Genomic DNA, 21206 nt, shown 5'->3' on the forward strand with positions numbered 1-21206 from the left:
GTAACTTTGCTGATGTGTTTCCAGACGATCTATTAGGACTACCCCCTGATAGAGAGGTTGAGTTCTCTATAAACTTGACTCCTGGAGCGTCTCCGGTGTCTAAGGCTCCTTACAGGATGGCACCTACAGAACTAGAGGAGTTGCAAACTCAGCTGAATGAACTATTGGATAGAGGTTTTGTGCAGCCAAGTGTGTTGCCCTGGGGAGCTCCGGTCTTGTTCGTTAAGAAGAAAGACGGTAGTATGCGCCTATGCATTGACTATCGAGAGTTGAACAAGTTAACGATCAAGAATAGATACCCGCTGCCTCGGATTGAGGATCTGTTCAACCAGTTGAAAGGCGCGTCTGTGTTCTCGAAGATTGACTTAAGGTCTGGGTATCACCAGTTGAAAGTGAAGTCAAGTGATATCTTTAAGACGACGTTCTGAACAAGGTATGGACATTATGAATTCAAAGTTATGCCTTTTGGTTTAACGAATGCTCCTGCCGTGTTCGTGGACCTCATGAACTGGGTATTTCATGATGTGCTCGATAAGTTTGTAATCGTTTTCATTGATGACATCTTGATTTACTCGAAGAATGAGGAAGAGCATGTGGAACATATGAACTTCACATTGCGAAGGTTGAGAGAAAAGAAACTCTATGCTAAGTTTAGCAAGTGTGACTTTTGGTTCTCAAGGGTAGTATTTCTTGGCCATGTTGTTTCAACCAAAGGTATTCGTGTTGACCCGGAGAAAGTGCAAACTGTTACTGATTGGAAAAGACTGAAGACCGTGACTGAGATAAGAAGCTTCCTTGGATTGGCAGGATACTATCGGAGATTTATTGAGAACTTTTCTAGGTTGGCTGCCCCTATGACTAAGCTAACTAGAAAGGAAGAGAAGTTCGTTTGGACTGAAGCTTGCGAGAAGAATTTTGAAGAGCTGAAAGTTAGATTGACAAGCGCCCCGGTTTTAACTATACCTGATAGTTCTGGTTGGTTGACAGTCTACATTGATGCCTCCAAGATCGGATTGGGTTGCATGTTGATGCAACATGGCAAGGTTGTGGCTTATGCCTCTCGGCAATTGAAAGATTATGAGCGGAATTATCCCACTCACGACTTAGAGCTTGCCGCCGTTGTTTTTGCTTTAAAGACTTGGAGACATTACCAATACGGTGAGAAGATCGCTATCTTCACAGATCATAAGAGTTTGAAATACTTCTTCACCCAGAAAGAGTTGAATATGAGACAAATGTAGTTGCGGATGGTCTTAGTAGGAAAGGTCAGAGGAAGAATTTGAACTTGTGTACTTTGAGTCAACCTATGTTGTTGGTGATGGAAAGGTTTGGCTTAGAAGTGGTTCCTGAGGGTTCGGATTGTATTCCTTATGCCATGACGGCAAGATCCACCCTTAGAGACCGGATTGTTGCTTTGCAGAGTTCTGACCTTGAGTTGAAAGAGAAGATTGAGAAGATAGCCACAAATTCAGAAATGGACCCTAGGGTTAGGGTCAACGTAGTTTGAGTTGGTTGGTGCCATAGGATATGTTGACTCTAGGTGGGAAAAGATACTGAACCGAGTTGGTTGGTTCCATAGGGGAAGTATCTGGACCATATGCAGTACAAGACCGTGTGACTTTGCATTGGGCTTAGAGTAATCCTTGACACGTGCCAAATCTTATACCAATGGTGATGTGAGAGAGTGGTCACTTATACCCCAGCCACGGATTGATGTGACTTGACCCAATTGCCGCGGAGAACCCAACAGACGTGCTTGAGTGCCGTGAGGAAAGAGTGATGAGACTGCCCAAAGAAGACTGGTGTGTGACTTAATGCGTGTCCACTTTAGAGACTACATTATAGACTTAGGAACATCATATCATCACCATGCATTTGTTGTTTACATTATTAAATACATGATTGTTTTATGAATTATGATATGGAGTATGGATGAATGTATTGACATGAATGTTAGTTACCTCACTAGAACTCATTCCTTTATTTTGTTTGTTTCTTTAGACTGCTCTACAAGTTATGAAGACCCCTCCTACGCTGAGGATCCTTTGATGAATGGCTACCAGGAGGGCATTGTCGGAGAAGAAGTGGAAGCTCATGACGCTTCATGTTCATGCCAAAACTGCTCTTATGGAGTTTCTTTTCCTTAGAGCTTCCTTAAATGATTTTCCGCTGCAACTTTAAATATTCTTTCTCCTCTAGGACTCTAATGTTTAGTTTTGATTTGAAATAATGGATGATTGAAATCATTATTTCAGATTTGGTAATTTATTACTTGAACTTGATTTATTCTTGTCCATTTAATTATGCTATATCATGTTTTGTATGGATTTGTCACTGAACCTAGATCTTGCAGTATACCACCCCCACGGGTATTCGGGTATTTCTGGATTTGGCTAGGTGGGGTGTGACAGAAGTGGTATCAGAGTTTTGGTTCATACAAGTCCTAACATTATATGATATAGTAGGGGCATCTTGAGTCATCAATCCATAAATGACTCTACTAAATAGAAATGAATAATAGGCTCAACATGATTTTAGGGCAAATTTGATATTAACAGTTGCATAATGAATCCATCTGGATAAGATACAATAAATGTATGAAACACAAAGTCATGAAGGTCATTAATTAAACAAAAGCATAAAGCATAATAAAACATATGAAATACTAAAGTGCATAATTGATAAAATACTTAGATTCTAAAATATCATAACCCAATATCAAGCGAAAGAGCGTGGACAAACACGCATAATAAAACATGTGTTCGAAACATAATAAAGCCGAGTTATGTAACCCAGGACATCTGCGATAGTAAAAGGTAGACCCAAGATCATTAATGCCTGGGTGGTGGGTGAGGCATTATGGACGAAGAAAATTCTTTCAAAAATTTCCCCTCAATTCTTCTTTGTCAGAGAAGTCCATTTCGAGGTGTTTGAAGATTCGGGTTAAGAGATGCCCGTACCCAAGGTTGGATACCTTGGAGTGCTGCACGCAGAATGGTATATGTGAGATCAATGGGGACATCCCGCATATAAAGCAAAGATTGTATGTGGGGAAAGTTTACATTTGATTTCGTGAAGAAGATACTGTTAAATTTCACGTTCGAGCGCCTCATGTGGTTAGATTTGAGTTAGAAGTGTAGAAGAACTCACCCCAAAAGCAAGAGAGAAGATGAAAGAGTTGGGAAAGGGTGAAAAATGGGTTTTTGGGGGTGTGGGCTCACGCGCACGTGCAGAGGAGCACGAGTGCACGGCGCAAACGGCCACACTTGTGTAGTGCAGAGGCCGTGCGTGCCTCACGCAAGAAGGCTTTTCAAAACAAAAACAAAAACAAAAACAAAAACAAAAAAACAAAAAAAACAAAAAGAAAAACTTTGTTTATGCTTTGGCGGGTCTTTGATTCCAGAGACCCACCGGGCGGGTGGACAGTCGTGTCAAGCGCCCAGCCCAACCCCCCTTGGATTTAAATAATAATAATTTTTTCTTTTCTTTTAGGCCTCTAATTTCAGAAACTCCCGATCCCCTTTGAAAAAAAAATTCTTCATTCTTTTTGGGCACTTGATTTCAGACACCCCTAGTCCCCTTGGAGAAAAAAATATATATATTAAAAAAAATTAATTGAAATTTTTTTCTTTCTTGGCCCCTTATTCCATAGACCCCTTGAAGAAGAAGAAGAAGAAAAAAATTTTAATTTAGAAATATATATATATATATATATAATTGGGACACTCTATTGATTTCCCTTAATTTTAAAAAAAAAAAAAAAAAGGTTAAAAAAAAAAATTTGTTGGGGACCTTTTAAGCACTTCAATTGGTATTTAGACCTACCTTAAGCTCAAATGGTTGGTTGGGTTGCTAGTGGTTAATACAAGAGATGGGTGTGTTACATTTGTGCTTTTGTGAATTGGAGAGTAATGAAATCTTATGGTCTTGTCAGAATGGTTAACTTGAGAAACCAAGCAGTTGGAAATGGGAGTGTCATAGACACACTTAATGGTTCGAATCAAGAAGAAGGGAATGTTGTTCCTCCACCGGCTACTGAAACACCCCTTCCTCAAGGTTGTGACTTACACAGTGCACCACCATTGGCCACGACACAAGACGTGTTCAACGTCATGTCCAACGTGATGTAGCGGAAACAAGTGCAAACCAATGCACTTATGTAAGGAGTGGTGGTGATAGGAAACCGGCTTGCACCACAAGCTCATGGTGCCGGAACCTCTACTCAAGGAGGAAATGATGGAGTTTTTTGTATGGGACCCCATAATAAACTCATGGAGCATTTTCTCAAGCTTCATGTCCTAGCATTCACTGGAATCATGAAGGACATCCTATTCCCGAACAAGCGGTTGTGAGAGATGGAGAAAGCATGAATTTCGTCACTTCAGGTGTGATGAGGAGGAAAAGATATTGTGTGCCGAACAGAAGTTACAGCATGAATTTGATGCTTGGTGGAACGCCACACAACTTGTCTTGGCGGCACAACATCTGGTAGTTACGTGGGAGATATTCAAGGAACGCAAAAATTACTTTCCGGTGTCGGTAAGGGACTCTAGGGAAGCGAAGTTCATGGCGCTTCTGCAAGGACCTCTCTCTATTCTTGATTACCAGCAGAAATTCGAGGAGCTCTTCTTTTTTGCTCCAGTATTCACGAAGGTTGACTTGGAGAAGGCTAAGAAATTCTCAAAAGGCTTGAGACCTACCATTAGAACTTACATGGCAATACAACCCATTGTGAGTTATGCTCAAGTTGTGCAAGCGGCAAAGAAGATAGAGGAAGGAGAAAGAGAGACCTATCTTCTGCAAAGAAGCTTGGCTAATAAGGGACCCAATCCTTATATGAACAGGAATTAGGGAAGGTTCACTAGGCCTTCACCTTACCCCACTCCTCAGTTTCAACCAAGAGGAGCAAGGTTTGGTTATGGAAATAGTGGTGCACCAATGCGTCCAGTTGGTAATACACAACCATCAGGACCTGTCTATGCAAATCCCCATCCTGTTGATGACCCTAGACCAACAGTTCGAGGTCTAGGGGAACTTATCTATTTCATTTGCCAGAAGCCTGGACATTTTTCTCGAAAATGCCCAGAGAAAGGGAACCAAGCTACTACTTCTTTTAGGACGACTCAGTATCCTCAAGCCAGAAAAGACTACAGTTTAGCAGGGAGTGAGATGGACCAGAGTCACGATGTGATGACAGGCCTACTTCTTATTGTTTCAGTTCTTGCATATGTACTAATTGAAACTGGAACATCGCACTTATTCATTGCATTGTCATTTATGAGGTGTACTTATTTACCATCTATGATAGGTCATTTAATTGCATTAATATTATATCAAATCCTTTATATTTTAATGAGACTAATTGGTTGTTTTATTTGGATATGAACAGATTATAGCATTCGGATATCAAATCTATAAAAAGAATGGTTAGAATCATATTGGCACATTTTTAAATCAAATCAAAGAATCACACCCAAATTAAGATGGAAGATTTGATTATGTCCAAAGCTAGAGGTTTGATCTTGCCCAAATCAATTCTGAAGTTGAATCTTGATTGAAAGTCTTTATTATTCTAATTTTCTTGTTAACTACTGCATTCGTTTATTTTTATTTAATTTGTTGATTCAAAACTCCCCAATTTTTATCAAAGAATAAATCTTCACCAATCTCTGTGGATTCGACCCTACTCACTACTAATACAAATTCAGTTGAGATAAGGATTATCATTGGTGGATTCGACACCCATCAAATTTTGGCGCCGTTGCCGGGGATTGGTTCTTTTAGATTTATTCATTTTGCTTTGTTTTATTTTATTTTTATTTTTTATTTTTTCTCTTGGTTGTTTGTTTTATGCCTCGATCCATTCATACAGGTGAACTTCAATTTGATCCAGAGATTGAGAAAACAGCCCGTAGATTGAGGAAGGAAACCAAACAACATTTTCAGGGAGTATCATCTTCTTCATCTTCTAGTATTGATTTAATTGGATTATTTGGGGTTGAAGAAGAAATCATGGATGCTAATAATATTAATGAGAGGACCTTAAAAGATTTAGCCATGCCAGATTTGAACCAACAACCATTATGTATTGAATATCCAAATATTGAGGTTGCTTTTGAATTAAAATCTGGTTTGATTCATTTACTCCCCACTTTCCGTGGTCTTGCAGGTGAAGATCCTCATAAACATCTCAAGGAGTTCCATGTGGTGTGCTCCACAATGAGGCCACATGGTGTAACCGATGAACAAATCAAGTTACGAGCCTTTCCATTTTCTTTGTCTGAAAAAGCTAAAGATTGGTTATACTACTTACCTTCTGGTTCAATAACCACCGGATTGATATGAAAAGGCGCTTTCTTGAAAAGTTTTTTCTCGCCTCGCGGGCTGCTACTATAAGGAAAGATATATGTGGGATCCGACAATATCATGGAGAAACTCTTCATAAATATTGGGAAAGATTTAAGCAATTGTGTGCTAGTTGTCCCCAACATCAAATTTCTGACCAACTTCTAATTCAATATTTTTATGAAGGGTTATCTAACATGGATAGGAATATGATTGACGCTGCTAGTGGAGGTGCGTTAGTACATAAAACCCCTACTGAGGCAAGAAATTTAATTTCTAATATGGCTGCCAACACTCAACAATTTGGGACTAGACGGAACAATCCACCAAGAAAAGTTAATGAGGTAAGTGTCTCTTCCATTGACCAACGTTTGGATAATCTAACTTCTCTTGTGGAAAAATTGGTTCTAGGAAATATCCAACAAGTGAAGGCTTGTGGTATTTGCTTCAAAACAAATCATGCCACAGATGCATGCCCAACACTTCAAGATGAAACTCATGAACATGCCAATATTGTTGGAGGATTCCCAGGTCCACCACAAAGAAGATATGATCCATACTCAAACACATACAATTCAGGATGGAAGGATCACCCAAATCTGAGTTATGGGCCTAGAGCTAACAATTTCCAACAACAATATCAGCCTAGGCAGTCCGATCAACAATATCAACAAGTTCCTAAGCAAGGTAAGTCTCTTGAACAATTAGTTGAATCTCTTGCTGTTAGTTCTCATCAATTCCAACAGGATACAAGAGCAAGTATTCAGAACTTGGAGAGTCAAATCAGTCAACTCGCCTCTTCAGTAAGTAAGCTTGAGAATCAAGGAAAATTGCCCTCACAAACAATTATCAATCCAAAGCAAAATGTGAGTGCCATGACATTGAGAAGTGGCAAAGAGTTAGAAGGACCCATTGCTTATCATTCAAATTTAAGAGAGGAGACAGAAAAAGAAGTAACACCTCCTGTACAACATGTAAGTCCTGAGGTAACACCCCCTCCTTTTCCAACAAGACTTTCTCAATCAAAAAAACTTGAAGAGGAAAAAGAAATTCTTGAGACATTTCGCAAAGTTGAGGTAAATATTCCTTTAATTGATGCTATCAAACAAATTCCTCGCTATGCGAAATTTCTTAAGGAATTATGTACTAATAAGAGAAAGTTGCAAGGCAATGAGAAAATAAGTGTGGGGGAGAATGTCTCAGCTGTGTTACAAAAGAAATTACCTTCAAAGTGCAAAGATCCAGGTATGTTTGTCATTCCTTGTAAAATAGGTATTATGAAAGTTGAGAAGGCCATGTGTGATTTGGGTGCTTCTATTAATGTTATGCCTTTATCAGTTTATAAATCTTTGAATGTTTGACCTTTAAAGAATACTGGCGTAATAATTCAATTGGCTGATAGATCAAATGTTTATCCTGAAGGAGTGTTAGAAGATGTTTTAGTTCAAGTAAATGGATTAGTTTTTCCTGCAGATTTTTATGTACTTGATATGGAAGAAGACTATTCTCCTAATTCAAGTTTGATTTTATTGGGGAGACCTTTCTTGAAAACTGCTAGAACTAAAATCGATGTGCATGATGGAACATTAACAATGGAGTTTGATGGCGAGATCATTAAATTTAATATATATGCTTCCATGAGATATCCTAATGATGTATATGCTGTTTATGCTTTTGATGCCATTGACACTCTAGCTCAAAAAACATTTAATTTTTGTGATGAAGACAAGTTTAAAATTGCACTTAGTAATGGTTTGACTCTTGAAGAAGTGCAGCTTGCAAAAGAAGAGTTTGCAATAGAGGATGAATTGCAAAATACTATTTTTGAATTAGAGTCACTTAGACCTATGAGGGTTGATGTTCCTTTTGCTAATCTTCCTCTTTCTAACACAAAACTTTTACCCTCTATTGTGTAGGCCCCCAAGCTGGAACTCAAAACATTGCCAGATCATTTAAAATATGCATTCTTGGGTGATAATAAAAGTCTTCCTGTAATTATTTCAAGTAAGCTGAATGCATTAGAAGAAGAGAGATTGCTTAGAGTGCTTCGGGAATATAAGGAGGCTATGGGATGGACCATAGCGGACATAAAAGGTTTAAGTCCCTCAACATGTATGCACAAAATCCTGCTTGAAGAGAATTGTAAACCTTCTAGGCAACCTCAACGCCGTTTGAACCCACCTATGATGGAGGTAGTGAAAAAGGAAATTTTAAAACTCCTTGATGCAGGTATGATCTATCCAATCTCAGATAGCAAATGGGTAAGTCCAGTTTAGGTAGTTCCAAAGAAAACTGGCATCACTGTGATTCAAAATGAGAATGGTGAGTTGGTGCCCACCCAAATCCAGAACGGATGGAGAGTTTGTATAGATTATCGTAAATTGAATGCATCAACTAGAAAGGATCATTTTCCTCTCCCATTTATTGATCAAATGCTTGAACGGTTAGCGGGAAAATCTCATTATTGTTGTTTGGATGGCTTTTCAGGTTTTCATCAAGTTCTGGTTGCACCAGAGGATCAAGAGAAAACCACATTTACATGTCCTTTTGGTACTTTTGCTTACCGACGGATGCCATTTGGACTTTGCAATGCGCCTGCTACATTCCAAAGATGTATGGTTAGTATTTTTTCTGAATATGTTGATAACATGTTGAGAACATCATAGAAGTGTTTATGGATGATTTTACAGTCTATGGTGATTCTTTTGATATATGTCTAACTAACCTAACAAAAGTGTTGCAGAGATGTATAGAAGCTAATCTTGTTTTGAATTATGAAAAATGTCACTTTATGGTAGATCAAGGACTTATTCTTGGACATATCGTTTCTGCAAAAGGTATAGAGGTTGATAAGTCAAAAATTGATATTATAAAATCATTGCCTTATCCTGTAACTGTACGGGAGATTCGTTCTTTTTTGGGGCATGCAGGATTTTATCGTCGCTTTATCAAGAACTTCTCCAAAATCACACAACCTTTGTGCAGATTATTGCAAAAGGATGTAGCATTTGACTTTGATAAAGCGTGCAAGGAAGCTTTTGACATTTTAAAAGACAAGTTGATTTCAGCCCCCATCATCAGATCACCAGATTGGAACCACCCTTTTGAAATCATGTGTGACGCAAGTAACTATGCAATAGGAGCTGTTCTTGGACAAAAATTTGGAAGAGAGTCTCACGTCATTTATTATGCTTCAAGAACTCTTGACAGTGCACAATGCAATTATTCAACAACGGAAAAAGAACTTTTAGCTATTGTATTTGCTTTAGAAAAATTCCGTTCTTATTTATTGGGTACTAAAATTGTTATTTACTCTGATCATGCAGCTCTGAAATATTTGTTTTCAAAGAAAGAAGCAAAACCGAGGCTGATCCGTTGGATACTCTTGTTACAAGAATTTGATTTGGAGATTCGTGACAAGAAAGGTGCAGAAAATTTAGTTGCCGACCACTTGAGTAGATTGATTTCAAGTGAAGACTCATCTCCACTACAAGACAATTTCCCAGATGAGCATCTCTTTTTCCTTAATGAGGTTCCTTGGTATGCAGATATAGTTAACTATTTAGTTACTAAAACTTTACCTAAGGATTTATCTAGAGCTCAAAAAGATAAAATAAAAAGTGATGCCAAATATTATGTGTGGGATGATCCTTACCTTTGGAAGCATTGTTCGGATTTAATTATTCGCAGATGTGTCCATCAACAAGAAATATCATCCATCTTACAATTCTGTCATTCATATGCTTGTGGTGGACATTTTGGTCCAAAAAGAACGGCTCGAAAAGTTCTAGAATGTGGGTTATATTGGCCAAATTTGTTTCATGATGCATATAGGTTTTGTAAATCATGTGAGCGTTGTCAAAAAACTGGGAACTTAGGACATAGAGATCAATTACCCCTTATCCCTATACTTATTTGTGAAATTTTTGATGTCTGGGGTATAGATTTCATGGGTCCTTTTCCTAATTCTTTTGGTAATTTTTATATAATTCTTGCTGTGGATTATGTCTCTAAATGGGTGGAGGCTAAAGCTACCCGAACTAATGATTCTAAAGTGGTTGTAGATTTTGTCAAGTCACAGATTTTTGTCAGATTTGGCACACCCAAGGCAATGATTAGTGATAGAGGCACTCATTTCTGCAATAAAGTGATTGAAGCATTGTTCCGCAAGTATAATGTCACTCATCGTGTTTCCACTGCATACCATCCACAAACAAGTGGGCAAGCTGAGGTGTCAAACCGAGAAGTCAAGTCCATTCTTGAGAAAATGGTAAATCCAAATCGAAAAGATTGGAGTTTAAGACTTAATGATGCATTGTGGGCCTATCGGACAGCCTACAAACCACCTATAGGTATGTCTCCTTACCGTTTAGTGTTTGAGAAAGCTTGTCATCTTCCTGTCGAGATGGAGCATAGGGCATTTTGGGCTGTAAAACAATGCAATATGGAAATGGACAAAGTTGGAGAACAACAAAAGCTTCAGTTACAAGAGTTGGAAGAAATTCGCAACGAAGCCTATGAGAGTTCAAGGATTTACAAGGATAAAACAAAGGCTTTCCATGATCAGCAATTGCGAGGTAAGAATTTTACAATTGGTCAAAAAGTTTTGCTCTACCAATCTAGATTGAAATTGTTTCTAGGAAAACTGCGTTCTAGATGGTTAGGATCTTTTGTTGTTACTAATGTCTTCACTCATGGTGCAGTTGAAATCCAAAGTTTTGAGACTGATAAAATTTTCAAGGTTAATGGTCATCGGTTAAAACCTTTTTATGAAGGTTTTCAAGTGCAGAATGTTGCAATTGAGCTTTGTATTCCGAATTACAAGGAATGAAAATGAACTAGGTCTAGCCAAAGACGTTAAATGAAGGCGCTAATGGGAGGCAACCCAATTTTCTTTACTTTAAAATTTTATTTATTTATTTATTTATTTATTTATTTTTATTGTTAGAAATCTTAATTTAATTTTTTTTCTTTTCTGACAACCAGTTTTTTTAAATCTTCGCCTTTCGCTTGATTGCTCAGCTTCAGTCCACTGTTCTATATATGAGGGGAGTATTCCTAGATTCTTTTATTTCTATTACAATAGGGACATTGTTACATTTAAGTGTGGGGGAGGGGATAACATATTTATACTTTTTGTGGGTGAAATTTTCTGAAATTCTTTTTAATGATGTTTCATTTTCTATGAGTTCAATGGAATGCATGACCAATATTTACAGGTTGAATTCAATTTTGATGAATCATGATCAATTAAATTCTTTAAAATCACATGCTAATGAAAGATTGTTTTAATTTCTGATTTAGAGGAAAAGATGCTAAAGATTCATATACACAAACAATTTTTGTGAGATTTTGAGCCTAAGAGCATATATCATTAGTTTTGCTCTGATTTTCTTGATTGAGTGATAATCTCTTATGGTTGGATACTTCTAGAACTTGTTTAGTTTTGCATGCTGAAATCATATAATTGGATTAAATACATACAAATGACAACGGCACCTAGGATTTACCACTTTTTAGCTTTCTTTTGATAGCCTATCCTTGATTATTACCTCTAGGAGCCCACTTTGAGCCTTGACCTTTTCTTTTGATAATATACCACTGTATAAACCTCATTAATTTTTTTTTGTTCTTTTCATTCTATTGAACCCAAATCGAAGGATGGTTGAGTTACTGATATGAAATATCAATTAATACTGAGAAGGAAAGGCAAGTACTGTCAAACTTAATGCATCTTTTACTTAAAGTGCATTGCAAAAAAAAAAAAAAAAAAAAAAAAGTGGCTGCATTTAGAGAAGAAAAAAAAGAGAAAAAGAATCGGTTCTAAAAAAAAAAAAGAGAGAAGAAGAAGAATCAGTTGTTTGGAAAATAATATCATTGAGCGACATACTTTATTTTTCCAGTGCATACTGTGTTGCCTTTTTGCTTTATGGTTTCTATAAGTTTTTGAGAACCTGAAAAAAAAAAAAAAAAAAAATTTTGATTATGACATATTATTGTGATTCAACTCATTCCTTTGATTTCATTTTATCCCAGTTTCCTTGTTTTTTCATACCATACCTAAAGCCTCATTACAACCTATTAAAGACCTTTGGATGTATGTGTTTAATTCAATGCTTAGTGGTGGAGGTGTGATTTCTTTACAAGCATATGGTAATTATCCTTCTGTGATTGATTTGAGTGGCTTTGTTACCCTTAAACACTGAGTGTATAGAGTGAATCTAAATGAGAGGGTATTGGATCTTGATGCATCTTGAATCTGATGATTTATTGAAACTAGTTCATTCATGTCGATTGATAAAGTTTAGTTGAAATTGTTGAATCTTAGTTGAAATTCAATATATTTTAGATCTTAGAAAAAAAGAATTTTTAAAATAATGCTTGAGGGCAAGCAATGGTTTAAGTGTGGGGGAATTTGATAGGTCATTTAATTGCATTAATATTATATCAAATCCTTTATATTTTAATGAGACTAATTGGTTGTTTTATTTGGATATGAACAGATTATAGCATTCGGATATCAAATCTATAAAAAGAATGGTTAGAATCATATTGGCACATTTTTAAATCAAATCAAAGAATCACACCCAAATTAAGATGGAAGATTTGATTATGTCCAAAGCTAGAGGTTTGATCTTGCCCAAATCAGAAGGATTTTCGTAAAAAGTCTTAATTCAGCAAGCAAATATTTCATTCTCTCTTGCGATCAGACATCTAAGGAAGAAGCTGAATTGGAAAGTGACTAAATTAGAAACCATTGCATTGGCAAATATGAAGAAAGGAAACAACTGAATTGGGAAGAATTGCGTTGCCAAAGCGAACGATGGAAATAACCGATTTGGAAAGAATGCAGAATTGGCAAGAATCCTCTATAAGAAGGAACGCATTTTCAGAGATTGAGGAGAGAAGCTACAACAAGAGAAAGCCACAATTCTGAGGAAGAACGGCACAATGTTTTCTATTTTCATTGCTTTGTTTTTATTTTCCATGTCTAGCTAATTCTAGCTTTCGATCAAGATTAATGGAAGTTTGATTTTCACCAATTGTGAGACTTTGGATTATCAGTTTTCTTTAATTCTCAGGTATTTATGCGTTTTCTATATTTATTATGTTATTGTATTAATCCTTAGACAAGAGGCCTGTTGTTTTATTATTAATACAATACTCAGTCAATTCTTATATAAGTGACAAATAGCATTCTCGAATGGGTAATCAATGCCCTGGAGAGTTTGCTTTGAGAATGTATATCCTAGTTTAAATAAACAAGGCTTTTTTCGGGTTTATTGACTAGGGATTGGGTCTTTTAATTTTTAATGCGATTAATAGACATAACTCAAAGGATAGATCCGAAGGTTATGTTTATTAATTAGAGAATAACTCAAAGGACAGATCCGAAGGTTATCAATAAAGTAGGGAAAGATTGGTTGTTAGAGGACTGATCCTCAATGACCATAACCAATCTACCCGAAATTAAAGTTTTTATTTTTTAAGTCAATGATCAATTGAGATAATCAATTCTGAAGTTGAATCTTGATCGAAAGTCTTTATTATTCTAATTTTCTTGTTAACTACTGCATTCGTTTATTTTTATTTAATTTGTTGATTCAAAACTCCCCAATTTTTATCAAAGAATAAATCTTCACCAATCTCTGTGGATTCGACCCTACTCACTACTAATACAAATTCAGTTGAGATAAGGATTATCTTTGGTGGATTCGACACCCATCAATCTAACAAGTTGAGTCATGAGTTAGTGGTTAGTACACCTACTCAGTCCATAGTAAAACTTGATGAGGTAGTTGATCAATATCTTGTAACTATAGAAGTGGAACCAGATAAGGTCAAGGCAGTGGCAGATTGGGACCAACCCAAGTCTGTTACCGAAATTAAAATTTTCTTGGGACTTGTGAGATTCTATAGGAGATTCATTGAAAATTCTCCAGGACATTCGTCCTATTAGCAAGGTTGAAAAAGGTGTGAAGTTCGTGTGGAGTGAAATATGTGAAAGGAACTTCCAAGAGTTGAAGAAGACGCTGCTGAGATATTGGACCGAAAGGACAGGCAACTCCGAAATCGAACCATTTTGTTGGTGAAGATTAGGTGGAAGAATCAGACAGTAGAAGAAGCCTTATGGGAGAAAGAGGATGAAATGTGAGTGAAGTATCCAATCCTCTCTAGAACCTCAGGTACGTCAATTTCGAGGACGAAATTTCTTTTAAGGGGGGAGTAATGTGAAATCCCCCGGATTTCTACCCCTTTAAGTCACGATTTCAAGACCGAAAACCCAGGCCTTGAATTGGCAACAATCGTGGACCATTCAAGTCGAGCTCTAAGGTTTGAAAATGGAACCAGTGTCGGTGGATGACCCTCATGATGACTCAACGACTCTCCTAGATTTTAAATGAAGAGAGAAAATTAATCACAGTGATGTAAATAGGGTGATATATGAATGACTATAGATTGATGTCGGAGAATCTGATTGATGTGAATAAGATATCAAATCGAATATCGTCGAAAGACCTTTCCAACGAGACAAACATCACTAAAATCAGAGTCCATTTGGGGGTCCAACCATGGGCCAGAAGATTGGACCGTTTGGGTGAACCAACCCCCATCCCATTTTCTGTTTAGGGGCAAAAAAGGAATTTTAATTTTTAAACCCTATTTATGTTTTATCTCATCCATAAACACATTTTTGGAGGCAAGAACGAGTTACAGGCTGTGGGAAGAGGAGGAACCAAGAAAAAGAGCGGTTCCCATCCTCTCGAAAGTTTTTATGATCCGAATCTTCGCAAAATTATTAGGAAATGTTAGTTTTCTTTAACCCTTCTCTTTAAATCATAGTTGGTGAGAGTTTCTCTTCTCTTCTTTCATGGAGATCTTGAAAGGGAAGGTTGTTAGGTATCTTGGATGCTTTCTTTTCTTATATTAATGTCCATTCCTAGTTTGTGGGAGTAATGGTAAGATATCATCCTAAGGTTGATGCATTTTGACTCTTTGGGTCACCCATGGGTGATTTATGAGAGCCAAATTTGGGCCTTTTTGAGCTGAGTCAAATTTGATCAAAATGAAGGTACCCGTAGGATCTTTTTTCTGCCAATTAGTTTTCTCCAAAGTTTTGTTTCGTTATAGACTTCGATTTGGTGGCAATTTAGAGACCATTCACTAGTGAGGTTGGGAACTACCATTTTTAACCTACTTTTCAGATTTGGGTTTTTGTGGGAAGATTTTGGGATATCCTTTGAAACCCAAATTGACTCTAATTTGTGATTATTAATTTCTTCCATGAATAGGCATTTATGTATCTTTAGTCACCAAACTTGTGGGAGTAAATTTTTTGACTTTGGAGAAAGGAGCCAAGTAAAAGGTGAGGAATAACTAACCATGTTATAAATAATTAATTGTTGCTATTTTAATTTCTTTTATTGATATAAATTATTGTAAATTTATATTTACCATGATATGCATGTGTATGACTTTGCACGAATGGAATGTAAGATTTATTGCTTGAGTATTTCTCTTTGCTGTTGAATCCTATGTTATTGATATGAATATGGTGTTATATTGTATGAGATGAAAGAGGAAGAACAATATTAATATCTTTACCTTGTATTTTCTACTAGGGTCGTGGGTTTGCCCATTGCCCTAGTGATCTTATGTGATTGTCTAGTTTACACTGGGAAATGGGGAATGCCTTTTTGGCATTTCTGCCATAGGATACTAAAGGAGGCGGTATGGGACGCATTCCTATGGTGCCTTTGGCACTTTTCCTAACTACTGATTGACATATGTAGGGCATGTCTAGAAGTGTTTGGCTAGGTGACGTCATGAGTACTACTGCCCTTCTTGTAGGGGTATTGAAACTGGTTAACTCGTGATGTCAGTGGCTGGGTCCTGTGAGCATCAAGCATGCCCACTGTCATCATGAGATGGTAGGGTTGCATATAATAGACAAGGGCTTATGGGCGCTTAAGACCTGTGAAATGACCCGTGAGAGGACATGGAGAGCATCCTGTCCATTATATGTGGATGACCATAGGGTTAGGGTCAACGTAGTCCAAGTTGGTTGGTGCCATAGGATACGTTGACTCTAGGTGGGAAAACATACTGAACCGAGTTTGTTGGTTCCATAGGGGAAGTATCCGGACCATAAGTAGTACAAGACCGTATGACTTTGCATTGGGTTTAGAGTAATCCTTGACACATGCCAGATCTTATAACAATGGTGATGTGAGAGAGTGGTGACTTATACCCTAGCCACGGATTGATGTGACTTGACCCAATTGCCGCGGAGAACCCAATAGACGTGCTTGAGTGCCGTGAGGGAAGAGTGATGAGACCGCCCAAAGAAGACTGGTGTGTGACTTAATGCATGTTTACTTTAGAGACTACATTATAGAGTTAGGAACCTCATATCATCACCAGGCATTTATTTTTTATATTATTAAATACATGATTGTTTTATGAATTAGGATATGGAGTATGGATGAATGTATTGACATGATTGTTAGTTACCTCACTGAGTTCTATGAACTCATTCCTTTATTTTGTTTGTTTCTTTAGACTGCTCTACAGGTTATGAAGACCCCTCCTATGCTGAGGATCCTTTGATGAATGGCTACCAGGAGGGCGTTGTCGGAAAAGAAATGGAAGCTCATGACGCTTCATGTTCATTCCAAGACTGCTCTTATGGTGTTTCTTTTACTTAGAGCTTCCTTAAATGATTTTCCGCTGCAACTTTAAATATTCTTTCCCTTCTAGGACTCTGATGTTTAGTTTCGATTTGAAATAATGGATGATTGTAATCATTATTTCAGATTTGGTAATTTATTACTTGAACTTGATTTATTCTTGTCCATTTAATTATGCTATATCATGTTTTGTATGGATTTGTCACTGAACCTAGATCTTGCGGTGTATCACCCCCACGGGTATTCAGGTATTACCAGTTCATGTATTACCCGATCCGGCTGGGTGGGGTGTGATAGACATGAAGTCCTATTAAATAGAGCATCAAAACCCTAAACAGAAGATCTTAGCTAGATTTTATCACTATGGGTTGATTGGTTGGTCTATTGGCCCAATCGACCTACCAGTCGAACCAGGCTGACAACAAGCCTAAGTCAAGGAAATAAAGGTCCAATCCTCATCAAATTCAAATGTGCTTCTCCCAACTCAACAAATAGCTCACCTAGCATAGAGGAATGCCTTCAAACCATGTCCAACTAGGCTTTAGGTCCATCAACCAAGCTCTTCGTCATCAAGGTGCAGTTTCTTTTCCAACTCTACCAAAGTTTCCAAGTATGGAACATCATCATCAATTTCCATGGGTTCTGGGTCAAACACCATGTCTTCCACTGAGATGGCCCATAGTTGTCTTCTTCCTTCACTTGTGGTCTTTGGACCTACAAACAATAGGGTTTCCAGGTTAAGGTTAGGGCTAGATTTCACAACCAGCACACAGGTTTGGACTACACTGATGGCTCCTATTGATGGCAGCTGGCATTGTCTAACTTGCCAATGGGATCGTGAGTTAGAAGCTAACCCGAAGTTACAAGAGCACAACCCTAAGGTGAAGAAGGCAAGGATTGAAGAAGAAGAAGAGCTGATAGAAGATTTTGACTAGTTTACTCTTGTTCTTCTAGACTTTTATTTTTTATTGTAATAGCTTTGGACTTTGCTTTAGATTTTCGATCTACCTTCCGCATTTGTTGTGGGGTATAATTCTGCTATAGTCTATAGTTATCTTTTGATTGGTATCTTGTTATCCGCACTCTGATATTCTTTTGTGATCCTTTTGAGATCATTTCTTGATTGTTATTCTTAATTTATTTCGATGCAGTGATTTGTTCTTGCTTTTGATTGTATTATTGTGCTATGTGGGATATGATAGCCTTAAACTTGATCTTCAAGGCTATTAATCACACACTCAGGTATTCCAGATAGGGTACCGACTGGGTGATTGTGACACAGTGGACCTGCTTGATGCTCACAAGACCCAGCCACTGACATCACGGGTTACTCGACTTCAATACCCTTGCTGGAAAGGTGTTAGCACTCATGGGTTTACGTAGCCAACACAACTAGACACCTAGTATCCATGCACTTAGGTCTAAGTGCATATATATAGAGAGTCACAAGAGCAATGGGTCAACCCACAACCTAGTTGGCATATACGTACAAGAGCACAGAGTCCACCATTAAATCCATACATTCATACCATTTCCATATCACAATTCATAAAATTTGAAAGTAGAAACAAACATAGAATTACATTACCTTCTATTCACACTAAGTCACACAGTTTCTAATAGAATTCAAGATAGTAATATAAATGAAGATTCAAATAACACCACAAGTACACAAGATATGGTTATGTATTTTCCTCACCTGTTAAAGTCAATAATGCTCTTCAAAGTCCAAAATGATTCACCAAAGAGAGTGAAATTAGACCAAAATAACCCTAAGTACATAAGAAAGTAAGTAGTAACAATCGAGGATCAGTCGAGGTCAAAAGGAGGCCAAAGAACACACCCAACATAGGGGCGGCTGGATAGGTCTACAGGACCGATCGATCTGCAAGTCAACTCCCCCCCCCCGCCACAGTCATGGTCACGAGGAAAATCTCCAATTTCAACCTCATTTTGAAACCAAATCAAATGGGGGGTTTTGGATCTTAATTCTAGCAGTATGGGCCCCAAAGTACCCTCCGAACATCCCAATTATGTCTCAAACAAAAAACCCTTAAATTTGGCTCTCTATGTTTGCCTGCGGGCATCTCGGAGGTTCAAAATGGTTTTAAATGCAAAGATTCTCACAAACCAACTCTCAAAGATGTTGGGAGACACAAAGAAAAACAAAGGGGAGCATTCAATACAACCCAATACCACCAACAACCACTACATAACATTCAAAGCTAATAAATACCATAAAAACTATGTTAAAAAAAGAGAGAGTTTTCATAAATGCTCACCTTTCTACGTGTTATCGTAATGATTTGGGCTTCGATGTGACACCACATGGAAGGAATCTACCAAAATTCTTGGATTTCTCCTCTCCCAAGCCCTCAGCCCCACTCGAGCAATAAGAAATACATTTATGAGGAGTTGGGAACTTAAAATAGGTTTTTTGGCTTGAAATACTGAGTCTGCCCCACACCTGGGTAAGGGGCGGTCAAACCAGCTATTCAATTGGCTCCAATCAACAAGCCCTTTATCTCTCTCATGCAGGGACCAATTTCGGTGATCCTTGGATGGGTAGAAAGGTCATTTCAAGAACTAGTCAATGGTGTATTTTACCTTGACATTTGAGACTTCCTCCATTAGTTTTTGGATGTGCCAAAACCTTATTTTTAAGCCTTCTTGGCTGATCTTCTCTCTCCTCTTAAACTCTAATAGAGTGGTTGAGTCTTCTACAAGGTCATCCACTTCCATGGGGTCCATTTCCGAATCTCTGGGCTCAACTCGAATGGTCCACAATTGTCATCTACTCGAGCTCCGGTTCGCGGTCCTGAAACCATTGGTTAAAGGATCAGGAATCCCGGGGATTTCACATGACCAGTAGTCAACTTTACCGGACAAGTATCATTATGGCGAATCTAACTTTTATTAATTGATGATTCCAGTCTAACGGTGTGTAAAAATGACAGGTTGATATCAGAGAAGATCCGTACTGTATACTAGCGGCGCACCCCATGGTGCCGCTTGGTGTCATTGCACCACTTGGACTACGTGAAGCCGTTGTTTCCAAAGGAGCAATTGATGAAGCTAAAAGACAAGGAGGGTCAAAGAATTCAGGTAGAGTCATTGAAAAAGCTGAGAGAAGCGTATGAGTTGGACCCAGGGAGGACATTGCAACAAAGCATATGTTACGATCTGGAATGGAATTGGTCATTGTCTATTGGGTGGGGTTTCACGCCACAACTGTATCCGACATTGGTGATGGCAAAGGAATTGCAGATGACAATACAGACATTTCAAATGTGGAGGAGCTGGAGTAGTGAGCCATTCACTTTCAACACCAGGAAATTGAGTTCCGATCAATGTGAACGACCACTGTTTTACTTCTTTGATGAGGTGAAACTGGAATCTGTTGATCAGACCTTAACTACTTATGATAGGTTCGTTCCTGATCCAAACTGGAATGCACCAAACCCCACTACGCGTCCATTCTGAGTGTGCAGCCGATCAAAGTTTTGGCATCCAGATTGAATCCTAACCATAGGAAAAAGGTACGCTTCTCTTCCATCTTTTATGCTGATACGGAAGATTCCTACCTGACTGAGTCTGATGCGGATGGGGCTCCACATGCTAGTTAGTCAGGACATATGCCGACCACCCTGACCAAGGCATAACATATGCTAGACAAATATAGCAACCGTTCTCAATGGGGAAGGTCAACTCAATCACTGATTGAGCAGGACCAACAACATGGAGGCATAATCTTAGGAGAAACAACAGCCTCGGTCGGGTAAACTTACTAAGTACGTAAAAGGTAATACTCACAGTATAAGAAGAGGGACATACCCCTCCGGTAAGGATCCAAGACACTCTAAGCATAATCTTGTGTAGCTTTTACACGAGTTCTCATCTATTCACTGTCTAACTTAGCCATCGGAGGCGGCTGCCCGGCACACGAGCCGACCCTCATCTAACCTTTCTTGCAGGACTCATCGTCCCAAATATGAGAGGAGGCTCAGTCAATCTAGAAGTTTAACTGAGACGCTTCCGTTTGGTGCCATCTGTGGGAATGACAAATCTTCAAGTCATGGCAAGACGAGGAGGAAATAATGGACGTTCCCGAATAGAAAATGCTGGCGGGAATCAGATTCCCAAAGATCAAACACATCAAGACGATGGAGT

At 38.1% G+C, this 21206-nt stretch overlaps 1 protein-coding gene and 1 pseudogene across 1 annotated transcript; both read left to right on the forward strand.

The window, feature by feature from the left end:
- The first annotated feature begins 3911 nt into the window (after positions 1-3911).
- On the forward strand, positions 3912-4851 carry LOC149005156 (uncharacterized). The gene is made up of 2 exons (XM_089135803.1): positions 3912-4126; positions 4386-4851. The coding sequence occupies exons 1-2, from the start codon at positions 3912-3914 to the stop codon at positions 4849-4851; spliced, it is 681 nt and encodes a 226-aa protein (XP_088991929.1).
- Positions 4852-6012: 1161 nt separating this feature from the next.
- LOC149005157 (uncharacterized) lies at positions 6013-8261 on the forward strand (annotated as a pseudogene).
- Positions 8262-21206: the final 12945 nt, after the last annotated feature.

The sequence above is a fragment of the Hakea prostrata genome, chromosome 9 (genome assembly GCF_041222555.1).
Source record: "Hakea prostrata isolate BN-2017 chromosome 9, UWA_Hpros_2, whole genome shotgun sequence".
In the NCBI taxonomy this organism is placed as follows: domain Eukaryota; kingdom Viridiplantae; phylum Streptophyta; class Magnoliopsida; order Proteales; family Proteaceae; genus Hakea; species Hakea prostrata.